The sequence below is a fragment of the Raphanus sativus genome, chromosome 4 (genome assembly GCF_000801105.2).
Source record: "Raphanus sativus cultivar WK10039 chromosome 4, ASM80110v3, whole genome shotgun sequence".
Lineage (NCBI taxonomy): Eukaryota > Viridiplantae > Streptophyta > Magnoliopsida > Brassicales > Brassicaceae > Raphanus > Raphanus sativus.
Genome location: NC_079514.1, coordinates 8,109,414 through 8,133,351, shown reverse-complemented (window position 1 = coordinate 8,133,351; position 23,938 = coordinate 8,109,414). Strand labels below are relative to the sequence as shown.

The 23,938-nt window shown below is 37.1% G+C and overlaps 8 protein-coding genes, 1 non-coding gene and 1 pseudogene across 10 annotated transcripts; 3 read left to right on the top strand and 7 right to left on the bottom strand.

The window, feature by feature from the left end:
* Nucleotides 1-10: 10 nt before the first annotated feature.
* On the bottom strand, nt 11-3,343 carry LOC108853847 (RNA pseudouridine synthase 5). Of its 2 annotated transcripts, none has more exons than XM_018627296.2 (13): nt 3,199-3,343; nt 3,029-3,089; nt 2,914-2,941; nt 2,696-2,833; nt 2,391-2,529; nt 2,130-2,214; nt 1,606-1,690; nt 1,411-1,486; nt 1,256-1,323; nt 1,060-1,129; nt 686-773; nt 453-549; nt 11-379 (listed from the first exon to the last, which is right to left on the bottom strand). In XM_018627296.2, the coding sequence occupies exons 1-13, from the start codon at nt 3,281-3,283 to the stop codon at nt 281-283; spliced, it is 1,119 nt and encodes a 372-aa protein (XP_018482798.1). In that variant the 5' UTR covers nt 3,284-3,343; the 3' UTR covers nt 11-280. The 2 variants fall into 2 exon arrangements, with proteins under 2 accessions (XP_018482798.1, XP_056864660.1); XM_057008680.1 differs by having other exon boundaries at nt 3,175-3,319.
* Nucleotides 3,344-3,821: 478 nt separating this feature from the next.
* Nucleotides 3,822-4,282, bottom strand: LOC108850180 (RING-H2 finger protein ATL18-like). The gene has a single exon (XM_018623753.2). It carries the CDS (start codon nt 4,280-4,282, stop codon nt 3,824-3,826), a length of 459 nt encoding a protein of 152 aa, XP_018479255.1. The 3' UTR covers nt 3,822-3,823.
* A 1,147-nt stretch (nt 4,283-5,429) lies between these two features.
* LOC108849646 (transcription initiation factor IIF subunit beta-like) lies at nt 5,430-7,300 on the bottom strand (annotated as a pseudogene).
* Nucleotides 7,301-7,617: 317 nt separating this feature from the next.
* Nucleotides 7,618-9,084, top strand: LOC108849645 (transcription termination factor MTERF6, chloroplastic/mitochondrial). Its single transcript, XM_018623233.2, has 2 exons — nt 7,618-7,776; nt 7,894-9,084. The coding sequence occupies exon 2, from the start codon at nt 7,899-7,901 to the stop codon at nt 8,907-8,909; it is 1,011 nt and encodes a 336-aa protein (XP_018478735.1). The 5' UTR covers nt 7,618-7,776; nt 7,894-7,898; the 3' UTR covers nt 8,910-9,084.
* A 100-nt stretch (nt 9,085-9,184) lies between these two features.
* LOC130494642 (uncharacterized) lies at nt 9,185-10,145 on the bottom strand. The gene is made up of 3 exons (XM_057010082.1): nt 9,875-10,145; nt 9,581-9,692; nt 9,185-9,364 (listed from the first exon to the last, which is right to left on the bottom strand). Exons 1-3 carry the CDS (start codon nt 10,079-10,081, stop codon nt 9,309-9,311), a joined length of 375 nt encoding a protein of 124 aa, XP_056866062.1. The 5' UTR covers nt 10,082-10,145; the 3' UTR covers nt 9,185-9,308.
* Nucleotides 10,146-10,231: 86 nt separating this feature from the next.
* On the bottom strand, nt 10,232-12,178 carry LOC108849581 (transcription factor GTE6). Its single transcript, XM_018623142.2, has 7 exons — nt 11,972-12,178; nt 11,511-11,771; nt 11,180-11,404; nt 11,002-11,100; nt 10,870-10,928; nt 10,627-10,777; nt 10,232-10,529 (listed from the first exon to the last, which is right to left on the bottom strand). The coding sequence occupies exons 1-7, from the start codon at nt 12,086-12,088 to the stop codon at nt 10,350-10,352; spliced, it is 1,092 nt and encodes a 363-aa protein (XP_018478644.1). The 5' UTR covers nt 12,089-12,178; the 3' UTR covers nt 10,232-10,349.
* A 51-nt stretch (nt 12,179-12,229) lies between these two features.
* TRNAP-AGG (transfer RNA proline (anticodon AGG)) lies at nt 12,230-12,301 on the bottom strand. The gene has a single exon. It is a non-coding gene; the product is annotated as a tRNA-Pro (tRNA).
* Nucleotides 12,302-12,817: 516 nt separating this feature from the next.
* Nucleotides 12,818-14,393, top strand: LOC108849169 (ATP synthase subunit d, mitochondrial). The gene is made up of 5 exons (XM_018622684.2): nt 12,818-13,056; nt 13,346-13,427; nt 13,727-13,791; nt 13,881-13,967; nt 14,100-14,393. Exons 1-5 carry the CDS (start codon nt 12,886-12,888, stop codon nt 14,199-14,201), a joined length of 507 nt encoding a protein of 168 aa, XP_018478186.1. The 5' UTR covers nt 12,818-12,885; the 3' UTR covers nt 14,202-14,393.
* Nucleotides 14,394-18,861: 4,468 nt separating this feature from the next.
* LOC108849197 (RNA-binding protein CP33, chloroplastic) lies at nt 18,862-20,333 on the top strand. Its single transcript, XM_018622722.2, has 4 exons — nt 18,862-19,338; nt 19,413-19,514; nt 19,589-19,897; nt 19,975-20,333. The coding sequence occupies exons 1-4, from the start codon at nt 18,916-18,918 to the stop codon at nt 20,110-20,112; spliced, it is 972 nt and encodes a 323-aa protein (XP_018478224.1). The 5' UTR covers nt 18,862-18,915; the 3' UTR covers nt 20,113-20,333.
* A 1,375-nt stretch (nt 20,334-21,708) lies between these two features.
* On the bottom strand, nt 21,709-23,312 carry LOC108852486 (syntaxin-122-like). Its single transcript, XM_018625991.2, has 2 exons — nt 22,716-23,312; nt 21,709-22,350 (listed from the first exon to the last, which is right to left on the bottom strand). Exons 1-2 carry the CDS (start codon nt 23,269-23,271, stop codon nt 21,902-21,904), a joined length of 1,005 nt encoding a protein of 334 aa, XP_018481493.1. The 5' UTR covers nt 23,272-23,312; the 3' UTR covers nt 21,709-21,901.
* Between the last annotated feature and the right edge of the window lie 626 nt (nt 23,313-23,938).

Below are 23,938 nucleotides of genomic sequence, written 5' to 3'. Positions count from 1 at the left end.
TTGGAGCACGTGGTTTTAAACTGATTGGTTATTGTTGTGGTAAAAGTTAAATACAAAAAATGTACATACTGGGGCAACAAATGAGAAAAAAAAAACAGGTATAAATCAGTAGCCAAATTTGTAATTTTCAAAACCATCTGATACGAAGCTAATGTGGTTCTTAGTTTTGTGATTCATGTGTTGTAAACAGGATGATCTTGAAATCCAACAAGAGAAGAGAGTAGGGGGAGGCTGATTTGGTTTCCTGCTGGAGCCATCTTGTCTGGTGAAAGAGACTAATTCAACTTAATTTGAACGAGGAAAGGCCTTTTTCTTCTTCTTCTTCTGCCAAGTAACTTGTTTGGAGGATTGGTGGTAATGGTGCCACTACTTTAACAACCTGTAGACATGCTTATCAGTTGATATGTTCAGAATTTGATTAATGTGGCAGTAGAACGAGTGGGCGTTGTTACCTTATGCGTGTCCAACAGGTTTGGTATCTCAACTTCATGTGCATGAAGATGATATCCGCAATCCCCAGGAACAGCTTGGTTGGGTCTTCGGTAACCCCTGCATGGAAATATTCAGCCAAAGTGTGCTTCGATATAATGATCACACACACACACCAACCAATTCACACTCCACACATACTACATTAGTTATCTCAAGGAAACTAGAAAGTGTATTGGAAAATGCGAATTTGTACCCATCTTGAGCAAAAGGAGTAGTAGTAGCATCTACAAGATCTGGATCAACACTCTTTGGTTGTCCTCCCGCAACATAAAGTGGGTCCCCTGCATTTTGGTCAACATGTAAGCTTAAGATTTCATGTTTGCTTGACTTGCACTGAGATCCTGTAAACATCATCACTTCTTTCATCGACTACTGCCAAAAGAAAACTCATGTCTAGCAAAACCTTCCTAGAATGAGATCAGCTATAGTCCACTTGAAGCATCGCTTTGGACTTGCGTCCTTTTTCTATCCTTTTATCTTCAATGTTCTACTGAAGATTTTCCTCCGCCAACCAGCTACTTAGATTATACCAGAATTGCCTAGTAACTAAGGAAACAAAAGTTTTACCTACTAAGGGATGTCCAATGAATGCAAGATGAATCCGGATTTGATGTGGTCTTCCAGACTGAATCTCCACCTGTTTTTGCATCAGTAACAAGGTCAGTTTTTTTAAGAACTTCCTTTTGGTCTTTAATGATCTCATTCCCTTTTATCATTGTGTGACGTGTGATTATTGGAAATATAAATGAAACAAAAGGAAAACCTTAACCAGCGTGCAATCTCTCTGCCTGTCCCTTTCCAAAACGATTACTTTGCTGAAAGAAGGTTTGCCTGACAAAGAGCATAATCATTTTAGATTCACTTTGGATTTTTTATTCTGTTGCACTAAGCTAATGGTGTCAAGATATTAGAATTAACCTTCTGAAGAAGCAACGTATAATCCTTTTGCTACGCCAGGATATCGAGCCACCCCGATAGGCTGTTTGATAACTACCTTCAAAATGTTAAAAATTAACAAAGATACCGTCGTCAAGAGAGGCTAATCTAAGTTGTACATTTTAAGCATTTGAAATAAATGATCATGGCAAAGTAATAAAGTGGCCTTGGCCTTGCCTCGTCTTCTTCTACTATACCACTCGCTAGTGTTCGATATATCTTTGATATTTTTCTTACGGTTCCACACTCTTGACCCATGTTGCTGAAAGAATGTACATAAATCTTAGCACAACGTAATGGAAGTGCACACAAAAGCAAAGAAAAAACTCTTTAACATGTTGGCTCTTGTGGGTGGCCAGCATAGACAAGGTGGCAACTGAGGAAGGAAACTAAGATCCATTGTCTTGTACTCTTTTCAAAATCATCTTTTAGTAGGGCATGAACTAGGTAATGTGGATTACACCCCCCCATTATGTTAGCTACTAGTTGACACCCTATCAGAAATGACTAGAATATTATACACGCTATGTAATGTGTCCTTGAGAAAAAAACTTCACATATAGTAGCATTGGTCAACTATGCAAGAAACAGTTTTTTTTTTTGTTTTTGAATAACTAAATGATATAAACACCAAAGATCTTTTCAAGAATGAGCTGAGTAAAACAAAAGAATGTAAAGCCAGAAATCATGTATGAACTCACCCAGACCCAACAAGAGATGTCCCCTCAGCAAAATAAGCTGAAAGTTTAGTTTTTGCAAGCTTTGTCTTAGCACAGAGAAGTATACCTGAGAAAAGAGTCCATCCATTGAAACAAATAAACTAAAAACTGAAAACAATATATCTTAACAATTTCCCCAGTAGAGAGAGATAAGATCATTTAAAAGATGCTTCTGCAATGTAAACTCGTAAGTAAGTCTTAGTCCAGTGAAGAGCTAAAAAAAAAAAAGTCTAATAGGATAACCTGATGTGCCTCTCCCAAGTCGATGTACAGGGACAGGGTGTGATTCACCAAAACACCATTGCAGTTGCGTCAACACAGTTCTTTGCTGGAAAAGCCCTCCTGGCAATACTTGGAGTCCAGACGGTTTGTTTAAAGCTATCTGCATTATTGAGAAGTCCACATCACTAAGTTAAAAGAACAAAATGATATTTTTACAATACCAAAATGCAAACCACAAAAAAGGGAAAAAAAAGAAAGAGCATAGAAGTCTTGGTTGATAGGAAACAATAAACAAAAACTGTTTTAAAGTTGTGTTCAGAAGTTACCAAATCATGGTCTTGATACAAAATATCAAGCAAGTGTGGCGTGTCAGGTTCCTTCCAAGGAAGCCTATGGTAAACTAACTTGGAACCACTCCTAAGGAGTGTGTTGGGATCTTTTTCAACTTCCCCATCAACTTGTATCTGCCAAAAGAAGTGAGAAATGAAATTAAAAAAAAATTCTGCAGAATCAAGCGAGAAACTGCATGAAAAGAGTGAGCAACCTGTCCGTTTTGGATTCGTTGAATCCACCTGAAAGAAGAAATAAGATATTAATAAAGAATGAAACGTAGGTAGAATATGAGAAGGGGAGGAGGAGGAGGGGAAGAAGAGTAGAACCCAAGCAATGGAGCTGAGCCCTTGTACTTGGTGTAGTAGAAATCTGACACTGTAGTTAACTCTGTACACAAACTCCACAAATCAACAGAGTTAACACCAAAAAGGAAAAAAAAAAACAGAGTTAACACATAAAAACAGAACTTTACGAATCGCAGTAGTTGGAGGATGACCTGAGTCAGAAGAAGAGACGACATCTTTGTATGTCAAACCATCGTTGAGCTCGGGCCATGGCAAGCCAATTTGCTGCGGCGACATCTTGGTCGGAACCGCCGAGTCGGACTTTTCTGTTCTTTCTTGTAACGAATGTTTTAGTTTTAATGAATTTAATAAGGCCCATTACGGCCCATTAACTATTACATAATCGGGCTTTAGACACAGAACCTGGATGTTTGGTTCACACGAAAGCGTAATTGGAGGGAAGTAGAGCTGTGGTAACTAAACTAGTACTGCTTTTGTCTCTGTTTACTAGTACGTATGAGTTTGCGGATATTCATTCGGATTTGGCTCAGGTATTTTGAATACTCTTGCTTAGGGATAATAGATCTGTTTGGATATTTTTACATATTTGGGTTGGGTTTGATTCGGATCTTCTTGGATTCTTATGCGGTTTGGATATCCTTTCGGATTTCAGGTCCGTTTTTCTTCTGCTCAGTTCATAATCACAGTCTTGATATGTAGAAATAGGAATGAACTCATTATGTACAAGTATATACAACACAGTGCATGGTAATAACGCCAAAACAATGCATTATATGTATAATAAAAGAATGGGTGTAATAAACAAGGAATGAAAGGCTACAACAAGCATCCAAGCAGGTGATGGAGAAACAATAAGCAAAAAAAGAAAGAGAGATAGAAAGTGAAAGAGAAGGGAGAAGTATTGACATTGATGCGTGTAAGAGAAGGAGGAGAAGAGAATACAAAAGATCTACATAGAGGGCAAGTGAGATGGCCACTGAGAAGCCAAGGTTCAATGCAATTGATATGGAAGAGATGATTGCATCTTGGTAGATGTGTCACTGCATCTTCAGCTTCATAATCCACAAGGCATATTGAACAGCATATCTTCTCCTCTTCCTTCTTCTTTTGCTCGTCCCCAAACATGAAACCGGTTAGTTGGTAATTACCGTCATCGTTTTGCGGTTGAGCAACTCTACACTGCTTCTTCAACCTCTCTAAGGGAATGCACACAAAAGTGTAGAATGCTATAAATACTGTGCACAAAGGTGACCGTGGAAACAACAAAGAGATCATTTTTTCTTTCTTTTTTTCTTTAGCTTTTCTTGCTTCTCTATCTCATTCCTTCCCCTCCATTTTATAACATCTCCAAAAAATGATCATCGAACCTTGAACTTGGTAGAGTTGGGACGGCGCCGACCAGACCACCCCCCTCTCTTTGTTATTATATTTCATTTGTACATTGTTTTATTTATTTAATCAAGTCAGTGATTCTCCCAACTTCAAGAAAGCTTAAGGAGAGGTTATAGTCAACGTACAAGATGAACATGCTTCCACCTTAAGCATTAATTACCTCATGAAAGCATGTTCATCTTGTACCTGATAATAACTAATAGCAAGAGTCACATGACAGCGTTAAAATACAAATAAAATGGCACATAGATTAAACCTCGGATTCATTACATTACATAGTCAAAGCCTCAAAGGCATGTATCTTAGTATCTATCTTATTAAAAAGCCAGGAGTCCTTCCACCAAAACAGGAGTTCACCAATATAATACAGCCGACCAAATCAACTAAAGATCTCCCAAGTAACTCACTATTGACTCCAACCATTTTGCTCTATCAAATGTTTTGGTAAACTCGATATATAGTACTTGAATCCAATTCTTCACATAACCTTTTTACTTTGTTGATGAAAAGTTTCTTAAAGGACAAGTAAAGCCCACAACTTTTACTTTTAAAACTTTTTTTTATTAGCTGGGACCTGGATTTCCCATGTCGAGAATATTCAAAGTTAAAAACTTATGACTTTCTAAAACACTAGCTAATAACATAATTTTTTTATTAATATAAAATTAAAGCTTATTGAGTGAATCTTTCTTTCTTGTTATAGTAATCATGATACACTAGTTACACTTTTTTTTTCATCTGATATTTTATTAATGGCTCAAAGGCCTGAGAACCCAACTACAAGAAGCATAAACATAAAACTCAGACACAAGGAGAAACTAAAAATAGTTTGTTCGTCTTTACTGGATATCAAACTTATCAAGTTAATTATCTACAACCTGAAATAAACCCTTTTGGCTAAAAAACACTGAGAGAAGGTTTAGGTATTAGTTAAAATCACACATCGGAACCTTTTAGACAAATAAAAAAATGTACAATTCTGATTAGCATGAGATTTTTTTGGAAGAATCTCAAAAACAAATCTATGCAGAGTTTACTACTCGGATCCAAAATGAATAATATCATACTAATCTGTAGAGGTAGAATTGAATATAAGCTTAAAAAAAAGCCAAAGAGAGGGAGATAAAAGAGTTCCTATTGGTGTATGGCGGTTTTCTTGAACTCAGGCTTCAGCTCATAAGTTCCTTGGTTGCTTCCTTTGTTGTTGTAAATACAAAGATCTCTAAGCAAGTCTTTCAAGAATTGCTGCACAATCACATTTCTTTAAGCAGAAAAAAAATATATCTCATTTGTGTATTCATCTTCCCATATATATTTTCCTCTTTTGAAATCTCTCAATCAAAGCACTATATAACAGGTCTGTAAATTTCCTTTTGGATTTTACCTCTGGTTGGTCAGTTTCCTGAATGAGTTGCCTGAGAGTCCAGTTCGACTGTCCTTCAAATAGATTAAACATGATTTCCTCCATCTCTCTCCGGCCCCTTCTTGTTCTCTTCATTTCCCATGTCTTGTTTGTCACCTTCTTCTTTTCCTGATACAAAGCAATAGAGTTGTTTTCTCACAGGTGTAGAAAATCAAAAAAGTAGGTAATGTGTGTTTGAGAGTGGTAAAGATATAGATACAAGAAAGCCTGTGGGGATTATAGTTCCCGGTGTTGGCCACATATGCATTCCAGGGGCATTATCAATGACCTGCTCAAGAACCCATAAACATGATCATGCAAAATATGCAAACATGTTCTGTTTATTTAACCATCTCTAACAAGAACCTGAATCTGTTAATTTTTGCACATATACTTGCTTGCCCTTTCACGGCAAAGCTTTCCATAGCTCTCCATGTTTTCAGTACGGGTATTCATGTGAAATTTGTCTTTAATCTTCCCTTCTACTGACATTGTCCCTACACCTCAAAAGAACATGGGTGAAGAGAATCAACATAGCTAGTTATTACACCATTGGTAAAACCTTCACAAAAACAAAATGTGATACAAGAAACAAAGATATGATGAGAATGCGCCATATTATCTAACGAAGTGAAATCTCTAATCAGTGTACTTATCCCCCAAAAGATTCATATGCCATAGAAGAAGAACCAACATAGCACAAGCATGCATGGGTACACAGAATGAAAAAGAGGGGATCCGGAGAAATTTATCATTACCTTGTGAAGAAGACTCAGAGAAAACAGACATGGGGATGAAATCTTTAGACATATCCAAGCCAAAACGTTTTGGAACGTTTCCAGACTCAGCTCGAGATAGTTCCATTACGACCTTGCTTGGACAAAAAGGCAAAAAAAAATCACATGTTAGAAACCTAGCAGTTTATTAAGTGAGGAACAAGAAAGCAAACGTAAACGTAAATGATTCTTTTCAACAGAGTCAAGAAACCTAGAAGACAGCATTCTAGAAACAACAGAGAAGATCTCTAGCACCACAGTGGCATAAACAGAGAAATACAGATAACAACATGCAAAAGAGGAAAGGAAAAGGAAAAGAAGAATGACTTTGGATTCTTCTTCTTTCACGGTAGCTAGAGGATCGATGGAGAGGATGACTTTGGCAACAGGATCGTCTGCTAAAGGAAGAGGTTGGCGAGAAGGGCATTTCATTAGCCACATTGATCTCTCTGCAAACTCTGTTTCCAAATCTTGACTCCCATTATTATTATTATTTGCCTCAATTTCTTCCATTTTCATGCAGGAACAGAGAGGAGAAGGACAAGAGACAACGATGGAAACATAGTAAATCCAAAACAGAGGAAGTCCCCTATAGTTTCACAATTCATTTTATCTTTGAGGCAATACAAAATGTTGAAGGAGATAATTTATTGAACCAAAACCGAAATAGACCAAAATAATCCCGAGCCAAACGTAAACCCATACCAAACTCGGTTTATTCAAAGCTTGCTATTTGAATAAACCAAATTAATTTCATCTTGATAGTTGGCGCTCTAGGATATTTATACTAACCGGTGTAACCGCCAAAAGTTGAAACGAAAACAAACCAAACCAATTTGAATAAACCAAATTAATATCATCTGATAATTGGCGCTCCATAATATTTATACGAACCGACGTAACCGCCAAAAAATTGAAAATAAAACGAACCAGACCGAAATTGACCAGACCTGACGTAAAAGTTCACATTCTCCAAGCCTAATATAAACCCATAGCAAACTCTGTTTATTCAATCAAAGACAAATCTCACTTTTAATTAAACCAAATGTAATCTAGATCGAAGATCGTTCTAAATTATACCGACCGGTTTACTTCTTAAAACCAAACCGAAACTCTATCTCTGTGGATAAGCTCTTCTTCTTCTTCTTCTTCCCACTGTCAAAAACCTCAAATTGAATTGCAAAGGCCCTCGGCGAAAGGTACTCTCACTCCTCCTCTCTACTCTATCCTTGTCCACACTCGAAACCATCATCTTCTCAATTACTCTCTCTGAGTAAAAAAGTCATCTTTTTGTTTGTTTGTTGTTACTGTATTAGCGTTGATGGAGGTGGTGACAAGTACCAGCAGCATTAGCAGCAGCATGAGCATCAAGCGCTTCCTAAAAGAGAAAGGCTTCGACGAACAAAGCATCGACAAGATGCTCACAAAGTGCAAACAGCTAGAGAAAGCCCAAACCGACGTCGCATCGCAGAACTGGGACTACCTGAGCGACACCGTCGGGATACAACACCGTAAGCTCCCTTACATCGTCTCCCGCTGCCCAAAGATCCTAACTTTACCTCTCCACGAGCGACTCGTCCCCATGTTCGAGTGCCTCTCCTCCCTCGGAAGAAACCCGCGAGAAGTCACTTCCGCCATCACCAAGTTCCCGCCCATTCTCGCTCACAGCCTCGAGGAGAAGCTCTGCCCTCTCCTCGCTTTCTTCCAAGCTTTGGGAGTCCCCGAGTCACACCTCGGGAAGATACTCCTTTTCAACCCGAGGCTTATCAGCTACGGGATCGAGACCAAGCTGGCTGTTATTGTGAGCTTCCTCGCTAGCCTCGGGCTTGATAAAGATAATGGTGTGATCGGTCAGGTTCTTGTGAAGCATCCTTTCCTCATGGGGTACAGCGTCGAGAAACGGCTGCGTCCGACAACCGAGTTCTTGAAGTCGTGTGTGGGGTTGAGCGACGATGGGGTTGTGTCTGTTTTTGTGAACTTCCCGCAGGTCGTGTGCAGAGACGTTGGGAAGATACTCAGACCGAACTATGAGTATTTGAAGGAGTGTGGGTTTGGCGATGCGCAGATTGCGAGTATGGTTGCTGGTTATCCACCTGTTTTGATCAAGAGTGTTGGGAACTCGCTGAGGCCTAGGATCAGGTTCCTGGTGGATGTGATGGGGAGGGGGTTGGATGAGGTGGTTGGTTATCCTCAGTTTTTTCAACATGGGTTGAAGAAGAAGGTGGAAGCGAGGTATAAGGTGCTTGTCAAGAAGAGTAACGTTGAGTGCTGCAGCCTTAGAGATATGTTGGACTGTAACACAAAGAAGTTCCATGAAAAGTTTGGCGTTTAAAAGAGGTTTAAAAAAGTGATCTCTTCTCTCTAGTTTTTGCTTCTTCATTAGTCTCTCTCTTTCTTTGTAAGCTATATTTTCAGCTCGTTGCACCAATCCTGTTTAGTTATGTATCATTGATTCCATATTATATTTGCATTTTTCTATCATGGGTTAAGATAGAACAACCAAACCACACTGGGCTTGAGCAGGCGCATATACATAGAGGGTGTTGTCCACTTGTGAAAGAACCTTTCTTTCTTATTACAGTCGAGGTCAGCAGTTACAGTTGATGTAACAAACTCGCTAGCCTTTAGAATAGAAATCAAAATTTATTACTCCAAAACCTGAAAGACACATTGTGTGAGAGATAGAGAGAGAGAGAGTTCCTCCTACTCCTCCTGGGGGACTTTCTTGTACTCAACCTTTCAGCTCATAAGTTCCTTTAATCTTCTTCCCTTCTCCTGACAGTTTTCCTATAAGAATATCATTGAAGAGAAGAGAATCAACACAGTTTATCAAATTAAAGTAAAGTTTCATTTGTTTGGGTTTGCAGATAAACATACCATTACTCTAAAACATTCACACAATGATCAGAAGCAACGATATGAGAAATGGGCATTATTGAACAAAGTCGAATCTATCCAACAAAGAGGGACATGAGAGAGAGAGAATATTCTTAGTCTCCTTACCATGCGACGAAGGCTCACAGAAGACAAACATGGGGATGAAATCTTTAGACATATCCAAAGCATAACGTTTTGGAATGTTTCCAAACTCAGCTAGCGTTAGTTCCATTCCAACCTGCTGAGACAAAACAACCCCAATGTTTCATCATTACACACACCAAAACAAACTCTGATCGATGTAAGAAAACCACACAACATATCCAAACTCAGCAAAAAAAGAACCCCATGTTTTGGTAAGAATGAAGCATGCAGATAGAAGATGCAAAAGACGATAGGGAAGGAAGAAAAGATGGTGACTTTGGTTTCATCGTCTACAGAGGCGAGAGGATCTATGGAGAGGATGACTTTGGCTACAGGAAGGTGTGGATCGTCTGCTAAAGGAAGAGACTTTAGAGAAGCAGCGGCGGCCAGAGAAGGGCATTTCATCAGCCACATTGATCTCTCTACTAAATTCGTTTCAAAACCGCATGGATTCTCATTCTCCTTAGCCGCACATTCTCCCATCTTAAAACAGAGTGTTACTATGGAAACAGAGGAGTTTAAAGCGTATTTATATTAACCCTTATTAATTACTAATCTCTCTCGTTATATTCATTTTATTTAATACTCTCACCAAGGAGGGGAATAAGTATCAATAAAATAACAAAAGCTAAATCCTTTTTTAAAATTTTTGATTAGTAAAATTCAAACAGTAGAAGCTAGTTTTGTTTCTGATGATATATACAAGGATTGCAGAACATTCAGACAAAGAGAAGATGTTCTTGTTTGTGGATCACAAGCATGGCCGCTTTGTTCTTCTTTCTGCTAACTTGTTCACCGCGTTTCGCTTTTTAGAAACCTCATTGTTTTGTTTTGTCCCTCTACATTCTTCTGTCTTTATTGTCTCTTCTTTCTTCTTCTTCTCCAACGCATCCTTCACAAGAAACTTTAGCCTCCACAGTGTTGGTTCGTCCTGCATACAAAGATAACTAGCTTTATAAAAAGAAAAAAAGTAAGGGTCTTTCGACCTTACAAGACAAGTTGCTGAAGTAAAAGAGATCTTTACTTACCAGTACGTCCATCTCAATCGTCACTACTTCTGCTTTAGTTTGGAATCTAGGATCAGCCTGAGCAACTACACCCAACACTTTCTGTAGCTCATCCGGAGACAGTTTCAAGAATGCCAACCCAATATTACGTTTCTCCTCGCTTGTAATTTTCCTGATAAAAAACACACTCATCAGTCTGAGCATATATTGAACAGAGGGAACCCAAAAGGTGTTAAGAATTCATTAAGAGTGATCAAGCCAAACCTGCATCTTCCCACAACTACCTGCCTTAGCTTCTCCAGCTCGTCATTAACATTGCAAATCTAGAAAGCCATAGATCAAATCAGCTCAAACATTTAAAGGTTTATAGTAAAAAGAGAAGAAAAAAAAAAGAACCTCATTGCTCAAATCTCTAGTTGTTTTGGTATGAGATGCTTCTTTTGCTAGCAGCGCCTCCATTGCTGCTTGCTTCTCCTCTTCCTCCCTTATTTTCTCCTGTAATCAAGATCATTGATGCTAAAGCTCCATGAAGAAAATAAACATGTTAATCAATCAATCAATCAACCCCCATTACCTCTTCTTGAACTTTAGGAAGGAAGTGTGTCCATTTCTCCTCAAACTTTGCCAGTAATGTCTTGGCCATAGAGTAAACATCACTACCTTCTTCATTATACTTCATAGCGTTCTCAAACACTAGACGCATATCAGCGTATATCTGCATAACATGTTTGTACCCGGTACCATCTTTAGCCTCCATTTGATTCTTTATCGTGCTGAAGTCCATTGGCTCGTCAATAACCTACAACACACATCAGATTAAAAAAAAACAGAGTAGAGAAAAACAGAGTAGTTTGTATGTTTAATAATATGTTGGAGAGGTGAGAAGGAGGAAGAGGGTTTATTACCTCATAGTAGTCATCAAGACCAAGACTTTCTACATCGACAGGATGCATAAAAGGCCAAGCGCACTTGTGCTGGGTTATCTGACGGAAGATAGTACCGAACTGACGCATGAGGTCATGCATTCTCTTTGCAGCGACGGCTTCTCTACGGGCAGCCTCTTGTTGGACCTTCCTGATCCCAACAACGTGTCTAGAGGAGGGGGAAGAGTTTGAGACGGCGATGGTCGAGTAAAACTCCTCTACTTGTGCCAGTTTATGCTCCAGCTGCAAGTAGAAACTCACAATTAAAAGACATCCATTGAATCAAAGATAAGTTAAAAACTCCAAAGAAGTTCACAGATAATCTCTATATATTATTAAAATAAAGATTATTCTTAGACCAGTTCAGAGCGAGGATAACACGAAAAAAAATCTTGAATTTGGGTATGAAGAAAGACAACAAGGAATCAAAGGCTTTAGTTTACCGAATCAACCCATTGAACAACCTCTTCGACTCGCTTCTTGATGTTTTCGACCTCGACGGGGACAGTTTTGGATTCTCCGGCGGGTATATGATCTGATACCGGCACTGATTCCGCCATTATTCACAGGTTTTCTGAACCGAAAAGAACAAAAAAAAGAAAATCCCCAAATTAAGAAGAACTCGGAGTTAAGTCGGAAAAACAAAAAAGGAAAACATACTTTATGAGTTTATGTCGAAGAAAAAATGGAAAAAAAAAGAGGGGGCATTCCGAGAATTGAACTCGGGACCTCTCGCACCCTAAGCGAGAATCATACCACTAGACCAAATGCCCTTTGTTGGTAAGATACTACGTATAACTAAGTAAACAATAACCATTCTTAAATGTTGTGAAATACCACCCAAGCATACATCAAATTCGATTCAATTTTTTTTTTGAAGACATCAAAAGAAATTTTCTCAGACATCCATAGGATAATGGAGAAACACATTCAAATACACTAATTTAATTAGTTTGCCTATGACCAAATAGTTGATTATTACACCATAAGAAAGTGGGAGTTTACCTCAAGAGTCAAGAGCAAAAACAACTTACTAATAGTAAATACCAATGACAAATTTAGATTTGTGATTTGTTCCAAGAGATTCAAAGTAATGTAAAACTCAGAACCAGTATTACTATTGACACTTAACTGGGTTGGTTTTTTTGTAAGATTAAATAATAAATGGACTAAATTAGAGTTAAGAGAGAAATGAAAGGGCCTGTAAGGCTTTTTTAAGATTCTAGGGCTCTTCCACTTTCTTCATTGGTCGGGTCAAACGACGACGTTTTAGATCTTCTTTTTTTTACTTGGTCTTCTTCCACTTCTCAATCCAATCTGTGTTGTGTGTTTTGTTTTGGGTGGAAATCGAAAAAAAATGAGCGGAGCAGGAAAGAAAGTAGCGGATGTGGCATTCAAAGCGTCGAGGACTATAGATTGGGAAGGGATGGCTAAGGTCCTTGTCACCGACGAGGCTCGCAGAGAGTTCTCCAACCTCCGTCGCGCTTTCGACGAGGTCAACACTCAGCTCCAAACCAAGTTCAGCCAGGTTCTCTCTCTCTCTCTTGATCTGATTCAGCCGCCTGCGATTTAGGATTAGAATCGTTAGATCTTCATCATTTCGGATTCCAGATTTGGTAATCTGGATCAATTGATTCTCTCATGTTTCGTATATTCTGATGAAAATGATGTTCCTATAGTTGATCAGATCTAACATTGTTCATGGTCATTGGCTTGCAACATGTTATCCTAATCATACCATTGTTTCACTAAATTGCCAGTTCCAAATGAATCATTCAAGCTTGTTTTATGTTTTTCTTCTTTTTTTTTTGTTGCAGGAGCCTGAACCTATTGATTGGGATTTCTACAGAAAGGGTATTGGATCTGGCATTGTTGACATGTACAAGGAAGCTTATGACAGTAAGTTCCTTGTCCTAAATCCTATTCTTAAACCACCTGTTTTCTTTAAATTTAGTGCAACCTCTAGTTGTCACGTCGCATCATCTGTAAGTACATGATATGATACAGATACACTTACCGGTTCGTTTCAACTATAGTTTGTGCGTTTATTTTGCTTCTTCAACTTGGCTAAAAGGTCTTGAAAGACATTTGCTCCTTATCGGGGGATGAACCTGAAGTTTCCAGTTCCATACATGTTGTTTTTTTCTTTTCTAATTGTTGGAAACGAACTTTTGTTTGCTCTTTCTGGTTCGGTGCAGGCGTTGAGATTCCCAAGTACGTGGACAATGTTACCCCTGAATACAAGCCAAAATTTGATGCTTTGGTGAGCAATCTTCATTCTTTTACAATGACAAGGGTGTTTTCATCTTCCTTAGTCGTTTCCTTTGTGCCAATGTTTCTTTCTGTATGTAGTTGGTGGAACTGAAAGAAGCAGAACAGAAGTCGCTCAAGGAGTCTGAACGGCTGGAGAAAGAAATTATTGATGTCCAAGAGATAAGCGTAAGTGCCCTCCAAATAACATAATTATCTTATTACACTGTTCAATCCTATGTATTTTTTTGTTTAACTCAAGGTTCTGATCTATGATCATCGTGTTTACGTGTGTGTGTGTGTGTGTGTTGGGGTAATCAGAAAAAGCTCAGCACGATGACTGCAGATGAGTACTTTGAGAAGCACCCAGAACTCAAAAAGAAGTTTGATGACGAAATCCGTAACGACTACTGGGGATACTGATGATCATCACGTTTCTTGCATCTCCGGCCTTGAAAAGAAACTAAACTATCTCTCTTTTTTCTTGTACTGTGATTTTTTTTTCTTGAATAAGTACACTCCACTGTTGAGATCTTCATTGGAGATCCAATAAGACAATGATGATCAACTGGCTATAGTTTATCCATTTCATAGATGAGTTGATTACATTTTCTATTTTTCTTTTACACTAAGTGACACTTTTCACATGTGAGATATTTTTTGGTGGGAATCATGCGTGCTTTTACAAATTTGCCTTTGTGGGAAATCAAAAATTGTGGATATGGACAACTAATTGTGGATGACGAGTTGTTGACGATGAATTGTGGATGACGAATAACTTGTGGACATATAAATCAAAAATATAAAAGATATGTATAATGGTTTATTTATACTATTACAAATTTGAAATGTTAAAGAAATTTGGCACGTATGCAAAATATATGGATGAATAGTAAAATAAAAATGAAAAATGTGGATTAGTGAAAATGTAGAAATATAAATGTGGATTATTGAAAACGTGGACACAAAAATATGGATGGTATAAATGGGGATATGAGTTGGATTGGATGTGATCACGGGAGAGTTTCCAGCAAATCGGTGTACAACGATTCTAAAGATGAGATCTTTAGTGAGTTAGAACCATAACTCAGATCGTGGTGGTGCCATCGACGGTGGGAATAATGGTGGAAATGTAGTTATGTGGATTTTTTTTTTCTGGAGAATATGGCGAAGAATAATGTTTTAAAGGTATCAACCAGTGATTTTAGTGTTAAGATGTTCATGTCCACGACTAATCTATAGTTTTACTATCCACGTTTTGGTGTTTACATCCACATTTAATTTTGTTTACATGTTAATATATATATATATATATATATATATATGAAAATGGATCTTAAAAATAGAGAAGTTTATATATAATTTATTATGATATATATTTTTGTTTAATATATTTTAGAATTTGAGATAAAAATAAATGAAAACATAAAGTGGAATAAGAAAAAATATAAAGTGAAATAATAAGAGGAGAGAGACTCATGTGAAGAAAAAAAAGCCTAAAGGTCATAGAAGTCTTTTCTACATAAGAAAGTATGTCTCCAGTGACAAGTGTCTTATACTGTAATTGAAATGTGAAAATGTGTCTTTAGGTGTCAAAAACTTGGTGGTTGTTTTCATTTCATATCCCACTTGAAAAAGTGTATCCTCGTCAACTTTGTTATTAAAGACACTGCTATGTGCTTTGATGAGGTTTCTGATTAATCAACATAAATATAGTGTGCAAGCTCTTGGTAAAAGGATTAATGAAACATAATCTTCTAGACTGCCAAAAGCTAGAAGGCTTATTGTTTAGGGGAAACGAAACGATTGAATAAAACAATTAGATATTAAACACAATAAAATTAGGTTTCCAAATAAATGATGTTCTTACTGTCATTCGAAAAAATTGCCTGCACAAATTCCGCATCTCTACAGTGTCGCCGAAGTAGTTAACATCAGTATTTCTAAGCGATGTTTTAGTAGTTAGTATGCCGACCGTAAATGAAATTGTGATTCTCTTGTTTTGTGCTCGATTTGTAGTAAGAATTTAGCTAGCGTTATGACTTGTATAAGAGATAACGATTCAGATTCTTTTGTGTGTGTGATTGTGAGTTTACAAGGATTCATGTAACTCGTTATGACTTGATTTGATTTGTACAGATGGTTTTCAATAGAGGTTAGTTTTTGGAGATAAACTTTCAGTTAGACTATTCCTCAGGAGAATCAATGGAACGCTTACTCGTGTGGAAGAGAATGAAATGGTGATATTTCTTTTTTTTTACTCTCCATGCCATGAAAGATGTATATGGTTATGTGTAGTGTCTAATTGTTTTTGTTATTCAAGTTTCGAGGGTCATTAGAGAGCCGCTCACTCTTGTCAACAATCACACACTCAGATTCTGATGTGAGTAAGCTCAGACAGACTTTCAGCTTCATGGTTCTCTTTTCCATGATTGGAACTTTTGATATTTTTTTGTGTTTGCTACGTACATACACATTTTACATTTTAACACATGTTAAGCTGTTTACTCTTTTTAATTGTTGAACTTCTTATTGGATTTTTCATAGGACCTTTCACAGGTCAAATCACAGGTCAAGCTGTTTACATAATATTTATTAAATTCTATTCATATTATTAATTATAAAAAATTAAATCAAGAAAACAAAATAAAAATAATGACAATTACATTTTTTCTTAAATTTTATCTTTTCCTTTTTAACTAGTTTTAAAATTTACGAAACATACACTTTCGTTCTTTCTTTACCTTTTAATTTTATCATGTGAAAATATTTGTAAAAGCAAATTTATGACAGTTTTCTCTATATTATTTATATTAATCAAAATAGATAAAATATCTGCAATTATTTATAAATATTCGTAAATATCTACATATTTAAACAAAAATCATATTAATAAAGAATTAAATATTTTTAATATACAAAATAAATCACAAATACTAAAAATATTATAGTTTTATACCCCATACTAACCCTAAATACAATAACACCAGCCAAATCAAATAAAAATAGTAGAATTTGCTTAGATTTTAGTAAAATTCATATAGAAGAAAATACAAATATCTATCTAATTAAAACGGAAACATTACAATTTTTCTAGGTGGATTTTAAAGTTGGACCTTATGTAATTAATGCTATATTAATCTACTTACTAGATCATGACCCGCTCGACCGAGCGGGAGTCAATTTTTTTTGTTATCTTTGTTTTTACTAAATGTTATACATGATCGCAATGTGTAGTAATATAAAATTTTGATAAACAACAATGTGTACTAATGTGTTTAAATAAGCAATGTGTTTAATTACTAAATTTGATTTTTAAATTTTATGATAACGTAAAGTAGATTTTTTTCTATATTATTTAAAATATATAGTGCTATATATTTTGTATTTTCAACATTTATCATACAAAACTTACATTGGGATATTATTTATATGAAAATATGTGTAACATAATATATTTATATATTATATAAACATATGCACACCCGCACAGGTTTTATTTTTAAAATGTATTCTATATTGTTTAGTTTTATGTAGTATCGAGTTTGTATAATTCAATTTTGTGTTTAAAGAATAATATCAAAACTGTCTTTCGTATGTAAAAATAACACTTTGCAAGCGCGAGTTGTGTCTTTTTATTGTAACACAAAATTTTATATAAAACTTATGTTTTTTGTACATTACGAAATTTAATTTTTTAAAATAATTATTACGTAATTTCAAAGTGAATTTTATCTCTGAGGTTTAATATATTTTGTGTGTAATGGTTTAAAGCATTTTCGATATATATTATATTTCAGTTTGGTTTGTTTTTAGTATTATTGTATAAGTATAATACTATACAATATTACTATATTCTAAACAATATATGAAGTTATGTGTTATTTGTTTTAAAAAGTAGATTAGGCCCAACGTAGTTATAAGAATAGTCATATCTTTATGTATGTGTCTATGACTTATCTACCTAATGTTATTCGTACTAATAAAATTAATATGACCAATGAAAGTATACTAATCAATTTAAAATGAATTGTATAGGGTAACTATAGAACGATTAATATTTTTAGTATTCTTAGTATATATCTTATTTAAATCGACATGTAATAAATGTAAAATCATATATGGAATATGGACAAAAAGAAGAACTGTATTTAAAGAAATACATCAATGCAAAATTAGACTATGATATGTATTATATATAAAGAATGAGACATTTAATTTAAATATATGAAGTCCATTTTTAAAAATCCACCTAGAAAAAGTTGTAATGTTCCTATTTTAATAAGATAGATTATTAGACATGCCTTTTTATAAATAATTAATATCAACCATTACCATAGTTTTCACTTCTTACCTTATTATTATGTCCACTACGCATGTTTCCTTATATTGCATATATTTTACTATAAGGTAGATACATCCACTAGCATATTATACTATAAGATAGATTATTAATAATACATCTACTAACATATAATACTATACGACAGATTATTAATAATACAATATATTATATGTATTCATTCACTTGCCTCTATCAATATTAGCAATACTATGTAGACGATTAACTCTATACTTTGAACCTATAAACCATGATATACTAATTTATAACAAAAATGATATTACTGTTACAAATTAGTTTTTATAAAAAATATTTATAGCAGCAATTTGTTATATAAGATAAATTTAATCAATACCTAAATTTATTTTTTCATGTTCAGAAAAAAAGAAACCTACGAATGTATACCATTAAATTAGCCAAAAATCTTCCGAATAAATAGTAAATCTCCCCAACCCAAAAATAAATTAATAATATAACAAAAGATATTATGTTTGAAATTTAGCTCACTGGATCGGGTATAAATATGTTCATTTCAGGTATGAGTTCTTCGAGTTCTCAACATTTAGATCTAAGTAGGTATTTGATTTTTTTTTCCGGATCGACTTTTTTTGGTTCCGGATCATTTTAACTTTTTTATATTATAAATCTTAAATAATATACAACATGTATATAAAATATGTGAATCAAAAGATAAATCCCCTCCTCCTCTAGTTATATATTATTTTTTGGTCAATAAGAAAATATCTCTTATCCCCTCCTCCTCTTCCTATAGTCTCACAGTCCCCTCTAGAAAATATGTCTTCGGCTTATTGCCCCTCCCTCGTGGCGGTTTCCGCCGCAGCCACCGTTTCCTCCGCCGCTACCTCTAACCCGTTATTCTCCTCCCACTCAAATTTCAAACTCTTGTATCGCATCACACCAAAACCCTTCAAACTCGTCGCCAAATGCCCTACTCCTCTGTTCCTCCATCCAAATACCCGTCGCCACCGCCTCCTCTGCGCCGCCGAAGACGAAATCCCGCCGTCATCCGAAGAAGAAGACGAAGAGGACGAAGAAGAAAACGAAGAAGAAGGCGAAGAAGACGCAGATGGGACACAGACTACTACGCAAGCGAGCGTTGAGGAAGGGAGGCTGTACGTTGGGAACTTACCTTACACAATCACTTCTTCTGAGCTCTCCCAACTCTTCGGAGAAGCTGGTAACGTCGTCGATGTTCAGGTTCGTCAGATTGTTTTCCAAAGTGTTGAGCTTTATTGCAAGAGTGTGTATAAAGTTTTGACCTTTTGTTGCAGATTGTGTACGATAAAGTCACTGACAGAAGCAGAGGGTTTGGGTTCGTGACCATGGGAACCATTGAAGAAGCTAAGGAAGCGATTCAGATGTTCAACAGCTCCGTAAAGTTCCCATCTTTTTCGTCTTCTGTTATGATCATGTAATGTTTTCTCATCTCTTGTGCTTATTAATGTAGCAAATCGGTGGTCGGACGGTGAAAGTGAACTTCCCGGAGGTGCCTAGAGGCGGAGAGAGAGAAGTGATGAGGACTAAGATTCGTGATAGTAACCGGAGTTATGTTGACAGTCCTCACAAGATCTATGCGGGAAACCTTGGTTGGAATCTAACCTCGCAGGGTCTTAAAGATGCGTTTGGAGATCAGCCTGGTGTGCTTGGTGCTAAAGTTATCTACGAAAGGAACAGTGGGAGGTCTAGGGGGTTTGGTTTCGTGTCTTTTGAGTCGGAAGAAGATCTTCAGTCTGCTCTGAGTGCTATGAATGGTGTGGTAAGGCTTTTACTTCTTCTAGGATGAATCTGTGTTGATTTGGGTTTGAGACTTACTAGTTTTAGTTTGGTTCTTAGGAAGTTGAAGGACGAGCGCTGAGGCTGAACTTGGCTTCGGAGAGAGCTACTACGGAGCCTCGGTCTTCTGTTGCAGAAGGAGTGACTGAAGAGGGTAGTGTAGGGAGCAGTGAGGTGCTTTCGAACATTAGTACATGAAGCGGCAAAAGCAAAGTAGATTCTTCCGAGGGCTAGAAAATGAAAGTTTTTATGAGTTATGACTTTATGTTGTTGTACTCTACTGAGGCTAAAGAAGAAGATGATATATGAGATAAACAACAGGAGATTAGCGCTGTAATCTTATTAAGAAATGCATGTTCCACCACTAAATGGTGTAATATAAGATCTTTCTATCCCAGAGAAGTGCATATTTTTGGTCATGGCTTCTGCTAGTTTGTCTCATGGTTAAGGAAACAGGAGATTAGCGGTAATTTTCTAATTTGAATCATCCATACTCTTACCATTTCTTATCTTAAAAAGAACAATCGATAAGAGTGGCTCAACTATGATCCTATCAACTCCGGCGCACCAAGCTCGGCTCAAGACGGCGGAAATGTCCGGGAGATGACAGCTCTTTCCATTGTAAATTCCCTTGAACATCCCATCTGTTTGAATTCGACCAGTTCTCATGTGGTCAGAACATAACTTGATCAGAGGGACAAAGTATTTGCAGAAATGACTCAACTGACATGTGAAGTTAACGGCTATGTCTAATCTTGCACTACATCGTGAGCCAAGAAACAGAGAGAATGTGCCTAGCGCAATAAACCTCTACGTGACATTCTGATACACCCTTACAGGTGTATTATTTGAAGAAGAGGCAAGGGAAAAGAGTCATGCAAGCGGGAGAGACTTCTGAGAGGAAGAAGTTAAATGAAGAAGCAAAGACTTGGAGTTATTTAGAGTCTTTGACAGTTATGGTTCTTTGACTTTATATTCTTTCTGTTATGCATTTGTACGCTTTATCCGTTGTGATCAGAAAATAGCAGAGAGAGTCTTAGACTTGAGGCGATTCTCATAGTGAGAGATCGTGAGTTGAGAATCGAGATCGATAGATTGAGATTCTCATTACTTTGCTATTTCGTTTGTAATCGGAGTACTTGTATTGATCGTTGAGTTTGTTTACATCAATATACACATTCAAACTTAACAACTGGTGCGCTTGTGAACGGATCGATCATAGCCATGGCGCAAGCTGCAGCGAAGTTGAAGATGGACGAGATGGACCAGTCGATCGAAGACATCCATAACGAGCTAACGGTCTTCAATGATTCGTATAAGCAGCTAGCTTCTTCGGGAGAGCAGATGTCGAAGAAGATTGACGAATCGTTTTCGCGAATGGAGGCTTGGGAGAAGCGATTCGATCTCTTGGAGAAGCATATGTTCTTGGAGTCATTTAGAGTCTTTGGCAGTTATGGTTCTTTGACTTTATATTCTTTCTGTTATGCATTTGTACGCTTTATCCGTTGTGATCAGAAAATAGCAGAGAGAGTCTTAGACTTGAGGCGATTCTCATAGTGAGAGATCGTGAGTTGAGAATCGAGATCGATAGATTGAGATTCTCATTACTTTGCTATTTCGTTTGTAATCGGAGTACTTGTATTGATCGTTGAGTTTGTTTACATCAATATACACATTCAAACTTAACACATTCTTTTCTTTTCTTTTTTTTAACACATGTTTCGGAAGTGATAAATAACCCTCCTTAATCCTTATTGATTGTTTCAGAATGTGATTTTCTTGTGGAAACAAGCATAACAAAATGTGTACATTTCGCGATAAATTTCGTTATCACGTTATTTATAGAATGTAAATAATTTATGGACTCCTCGCATGAGATATATACACACAAGGACTTGAACCAATCAAAAACATTACTGAAAAAGATAAATAGTCAAATCTCCAAATCAGAGGCGCATAGACCAAGAGAACTAAAAAGGAACAAAATTTAACGAAGTAGACGTCGAGCCTGAGATGGAGGTGGCTGAGCTTGCACCGGAGTGGGTTGACGGTTAGAACCTCCTCCTCCACCACCATTGTTTTTCCACGGTTTAACCGTAAACAACACAACCAAGACCACAATAATGATCAATATCAAAACGGCGTAGCAAGTCCATTTACGCGTGTTCTTCTGATAGAACCGCGCCTTAACAAGCTGGTCTGCACCAGACCGGATAATCGTATTGGTTCTTTTGAGGCTGTCTTCAATGGTGTCCAGCTGTTCGCCCTGGTTCTGAACCAAGACAGCCATGTCAAGAAACACCTGATGCAGCTCGTTCAAACTCTTCTCAATGTCTTTCACTGCGTCATGCCTCTCTTGTATCTCGTTTATGGTGTCCAAAATCCTACCCCGGCCTTGTTCTTGTATAGCTTTCTGCATAAACGTTTCACTTTCTCCTGCAATATTTGTCATTTCAATATATATCTCATTAATATCATGTTTATAAACCCTACAATTAGGTATGGACAAATCAACCAAAATCAAAACACCTAACCGTACTGAACCAAAATTTGTCACGGTTTTATTTTTAAATATTGTGGATATTTGGACTGAATTGGAACTGAACTGAAAACTGAAAACACACAATAACCTGAACAGATTCTATCATAAAATATTGTGGATATCTAGACCGAACCGAACCGAACCAAAACTAAATCGTTTGCTATTTTTCTTGATTAACAATCTTTTGCTATTTTCTTGCTGTTTGAAATTTGAAATAACTCAAAAAATAAGTAAAAAACAATTCTGAGGAAATGATCACCTGTAGAGATTAGGTGATCGACGGTATCCTCGTCGGGATTTTCGCCGGTGACGGTGAAGTACAACCGGCGAATTGTGTCTCGGTACTCTGCCGAGATCGTCTCTCTCACTCTCGTAAAATGATCCATCGCATCTTTCAGCTTCTTCCTCAACCCGTTAACCACGGCCATCCTCTGCCGGTCAGAAGATGAACCCGGTCCGCTTTCCGGTAAACTCCGGTTCGCTTCATTCGCACGGTCCAGCGCCTGGAGGTTTCCTTTCACGCGCTTAGCCGTTTTGAGCGCCTTAGAGACATCAGAGTCCATCTTGTCCTTCAGCTCCTTGACCGCCTTAGCGTTATGGAGCGTCTTGCTCTTGTCGTGGCTCACTTGGAGGCTGTGGCAGAGGCGATCGAGCTCTTTCAGATCACTGTTCACCTCCTCCACGTCGAGGAAGAACTTGTCGAGGTTGTTCCCGCCTGAGTGCTTAGCCTTTGGCATCTCGATACTGTGGGAGTGAGGAGGCGATGAGCCGTCGGCTACGGAGCGTTTGAAAGAGCGGGAGAGAAGATCGTTCATGGCTGGCTGGTTGGTTTGAAGTTTCTCCTCTGATACAAGAAATTTTGGTTTTGAATAAATTTGAAATAAATAAATAAATCTTTTGATAGATTGTGTTTGTTACACTTTAATTTATAATTAAGTTGAAAAGTCCCCCACTTATAACGCGGGGTTGAAATTGGAACAGGTCGAAATTGGAAGTGTTTGTAATGTTAATTCAACTAGTATTTTTTTTTTTTTTGGCGGCGAACTCCATAATTCATTAAACTGGTCCGAGTGGGTTAGTCTGAGCTAAACCCGAAGGAACCAAAGTGTTTACATGGGAGAATTCAGAGACTCTCAGTCGAGCTCCTTTAGCAAGTAAATCAGCACGAGAGTTTAAGTCACGATGAATAAAAGATAGAGAAAACAAAGTAAACAAAGAACGCAGATGATAAAAATCATCCAATTCTGAAGCCAAAGATGACCAGAACTCTTCTTCTTCGATCAGTTTAACCATTTGCAGGCTATCCGATTCGAAATGCATAGATTGATGCCCCATCTGGAGAGACTTACCCATTGCCCATAGTAGAGAATGGAACTCTGCATGGAAGGGAGAGAGGACTTGGTTTCTCCCAAAGAAGCCCGATATCGAGCTTCCATCTTCCTGATCAATAACAAAACCCCCACCGAAAGTAGCCTGGTTGGT

Coding starts and splice junctions, on each gene's coding strand:
- LOC108853847 (XM_057008680.1), bottom strand. CDS start 3,283: ATGTCGCCGCAGCAAATTGGCTTGCCATGGCCCGAGCTCAACGATGGT. Junction 2,530..2,695: donor TGTATCAAGACCATGATTTG/GTAACTTCTGAA, acceptor TCAATAATGCAG/ATAGCTTTAAACAAACCGTC. Junction 1,130..1,255: donor GAGATTGCACGCTGGTTAAG/GTTTTCCTTTTG, acceptor ATGCAAAAACAG/GTGGAGATTCAGTCTGGAAG.
- LOC108850180 (XM_018623753.2), bottom strand. CDS start 4,282: ATGATCTCTTTGTTGTTTCCACGGTCACCTTTGTGCACAGTATTTATA.
- LOC108849645 (XM_018623233.2), top strand. CDS start 7,899: ATGGAGGTGGTGACAAGTACCAGCAGCATTAGCAGCAGCATGAGCATC.
- LOC130494642 (XM_057010082.1), bottom strand. CDS start 10,081: ATGGGAGAATGTGCGGCTAAGGAGAATGAGAATCCATGCGGTTTTGAA. Junction 9,693..9,874: donor CTGTAGACGATGAAACCAAA/GTCACCATCTTT, acceptor TTGTCTCAGCAG/GTTGGAATGGAACTAACGCT. Junction 9,365..9,580: donor CTGTGAGCCTTCGTCGCATG/GTAAGGAGACTA, acceptor ATATTCTTATAG/GAAAACTGTCAGGAGAAGGG.
- LOC108849581 (XM_018623142.2), bottom strand. CDS start 12,088: ATGGCGGAATCAGTGCCGGTATCAGATCATATACCCGCCGGAGAATCC. Junction 11,101..11,179: donor TTCCTAAAGTTCAAGAAGAG/GTAATGGGGGTT, acceptor TCTTGATTACAG/GAGAAAATAAGGGAGGAAGA. Junction 10,530..10,626: donor CGATTGAGATGGACGTACTG/GTAAGTAAAGAT, acceptor CTTTGTATGCAG/GACGAACCAACACTGTGGAG.
- LOC108849169 (XM_018622684.2), top strand. CDS start 12,886: ATGAGCGGAGCAGGAAAGAAAGTAGCGGATGTGGCATTCAAAGCGTCG. Junction 13,792..13,880: donor AGCCAAAATTTGATGCTTTG/GTGAGCAATCTT, acceptor TTCTGTATGTAG/TTGGTGGAACTGAAAGAAGC. Junction 13,968..14,099: donor TTGATGTCCAAGAGATAAGC/GTAAGTGCCCTC, acceptor TGGGGTAATCAG/AAAAAGCTCAGCACGATGAC.
- LOC108849197 (XM_018622722.2), top strand. CDS start 18,916: ATGTCTTCGGCTTATTGCCCCTCCCTCGTGGCGGTTTCCGCCGCAGCC. Junction 19,515..19,588: donor TTCAGATGTTCAACAGCTCC/GTAAAGTTCCCA, acceptor TTATTAATGTAG/CAAATCGGTGGTCGGACGGT. Junction 19,898..19,974: donor TGAGTGCTATGAATGGTGTG/GTAAGGCTTTTA, acceptor TTTGGTTCTTAG/GAAGTTGAAGGACGAGCGCT.
- LOC108852486 (XM_018625991.2), bottom strand. CDS start 23,271: ATGAACGATCTTCTCTCCCGCTCTTTCAAACGCTCCGTAGCCGACGGC. Junction 22,351..22,715: donor CGATCACCTAATCTCTACAG/GTGATCATTTCC, acceptor CAAATATTGCAG/GAGAAAGTGAAACGTTTATG.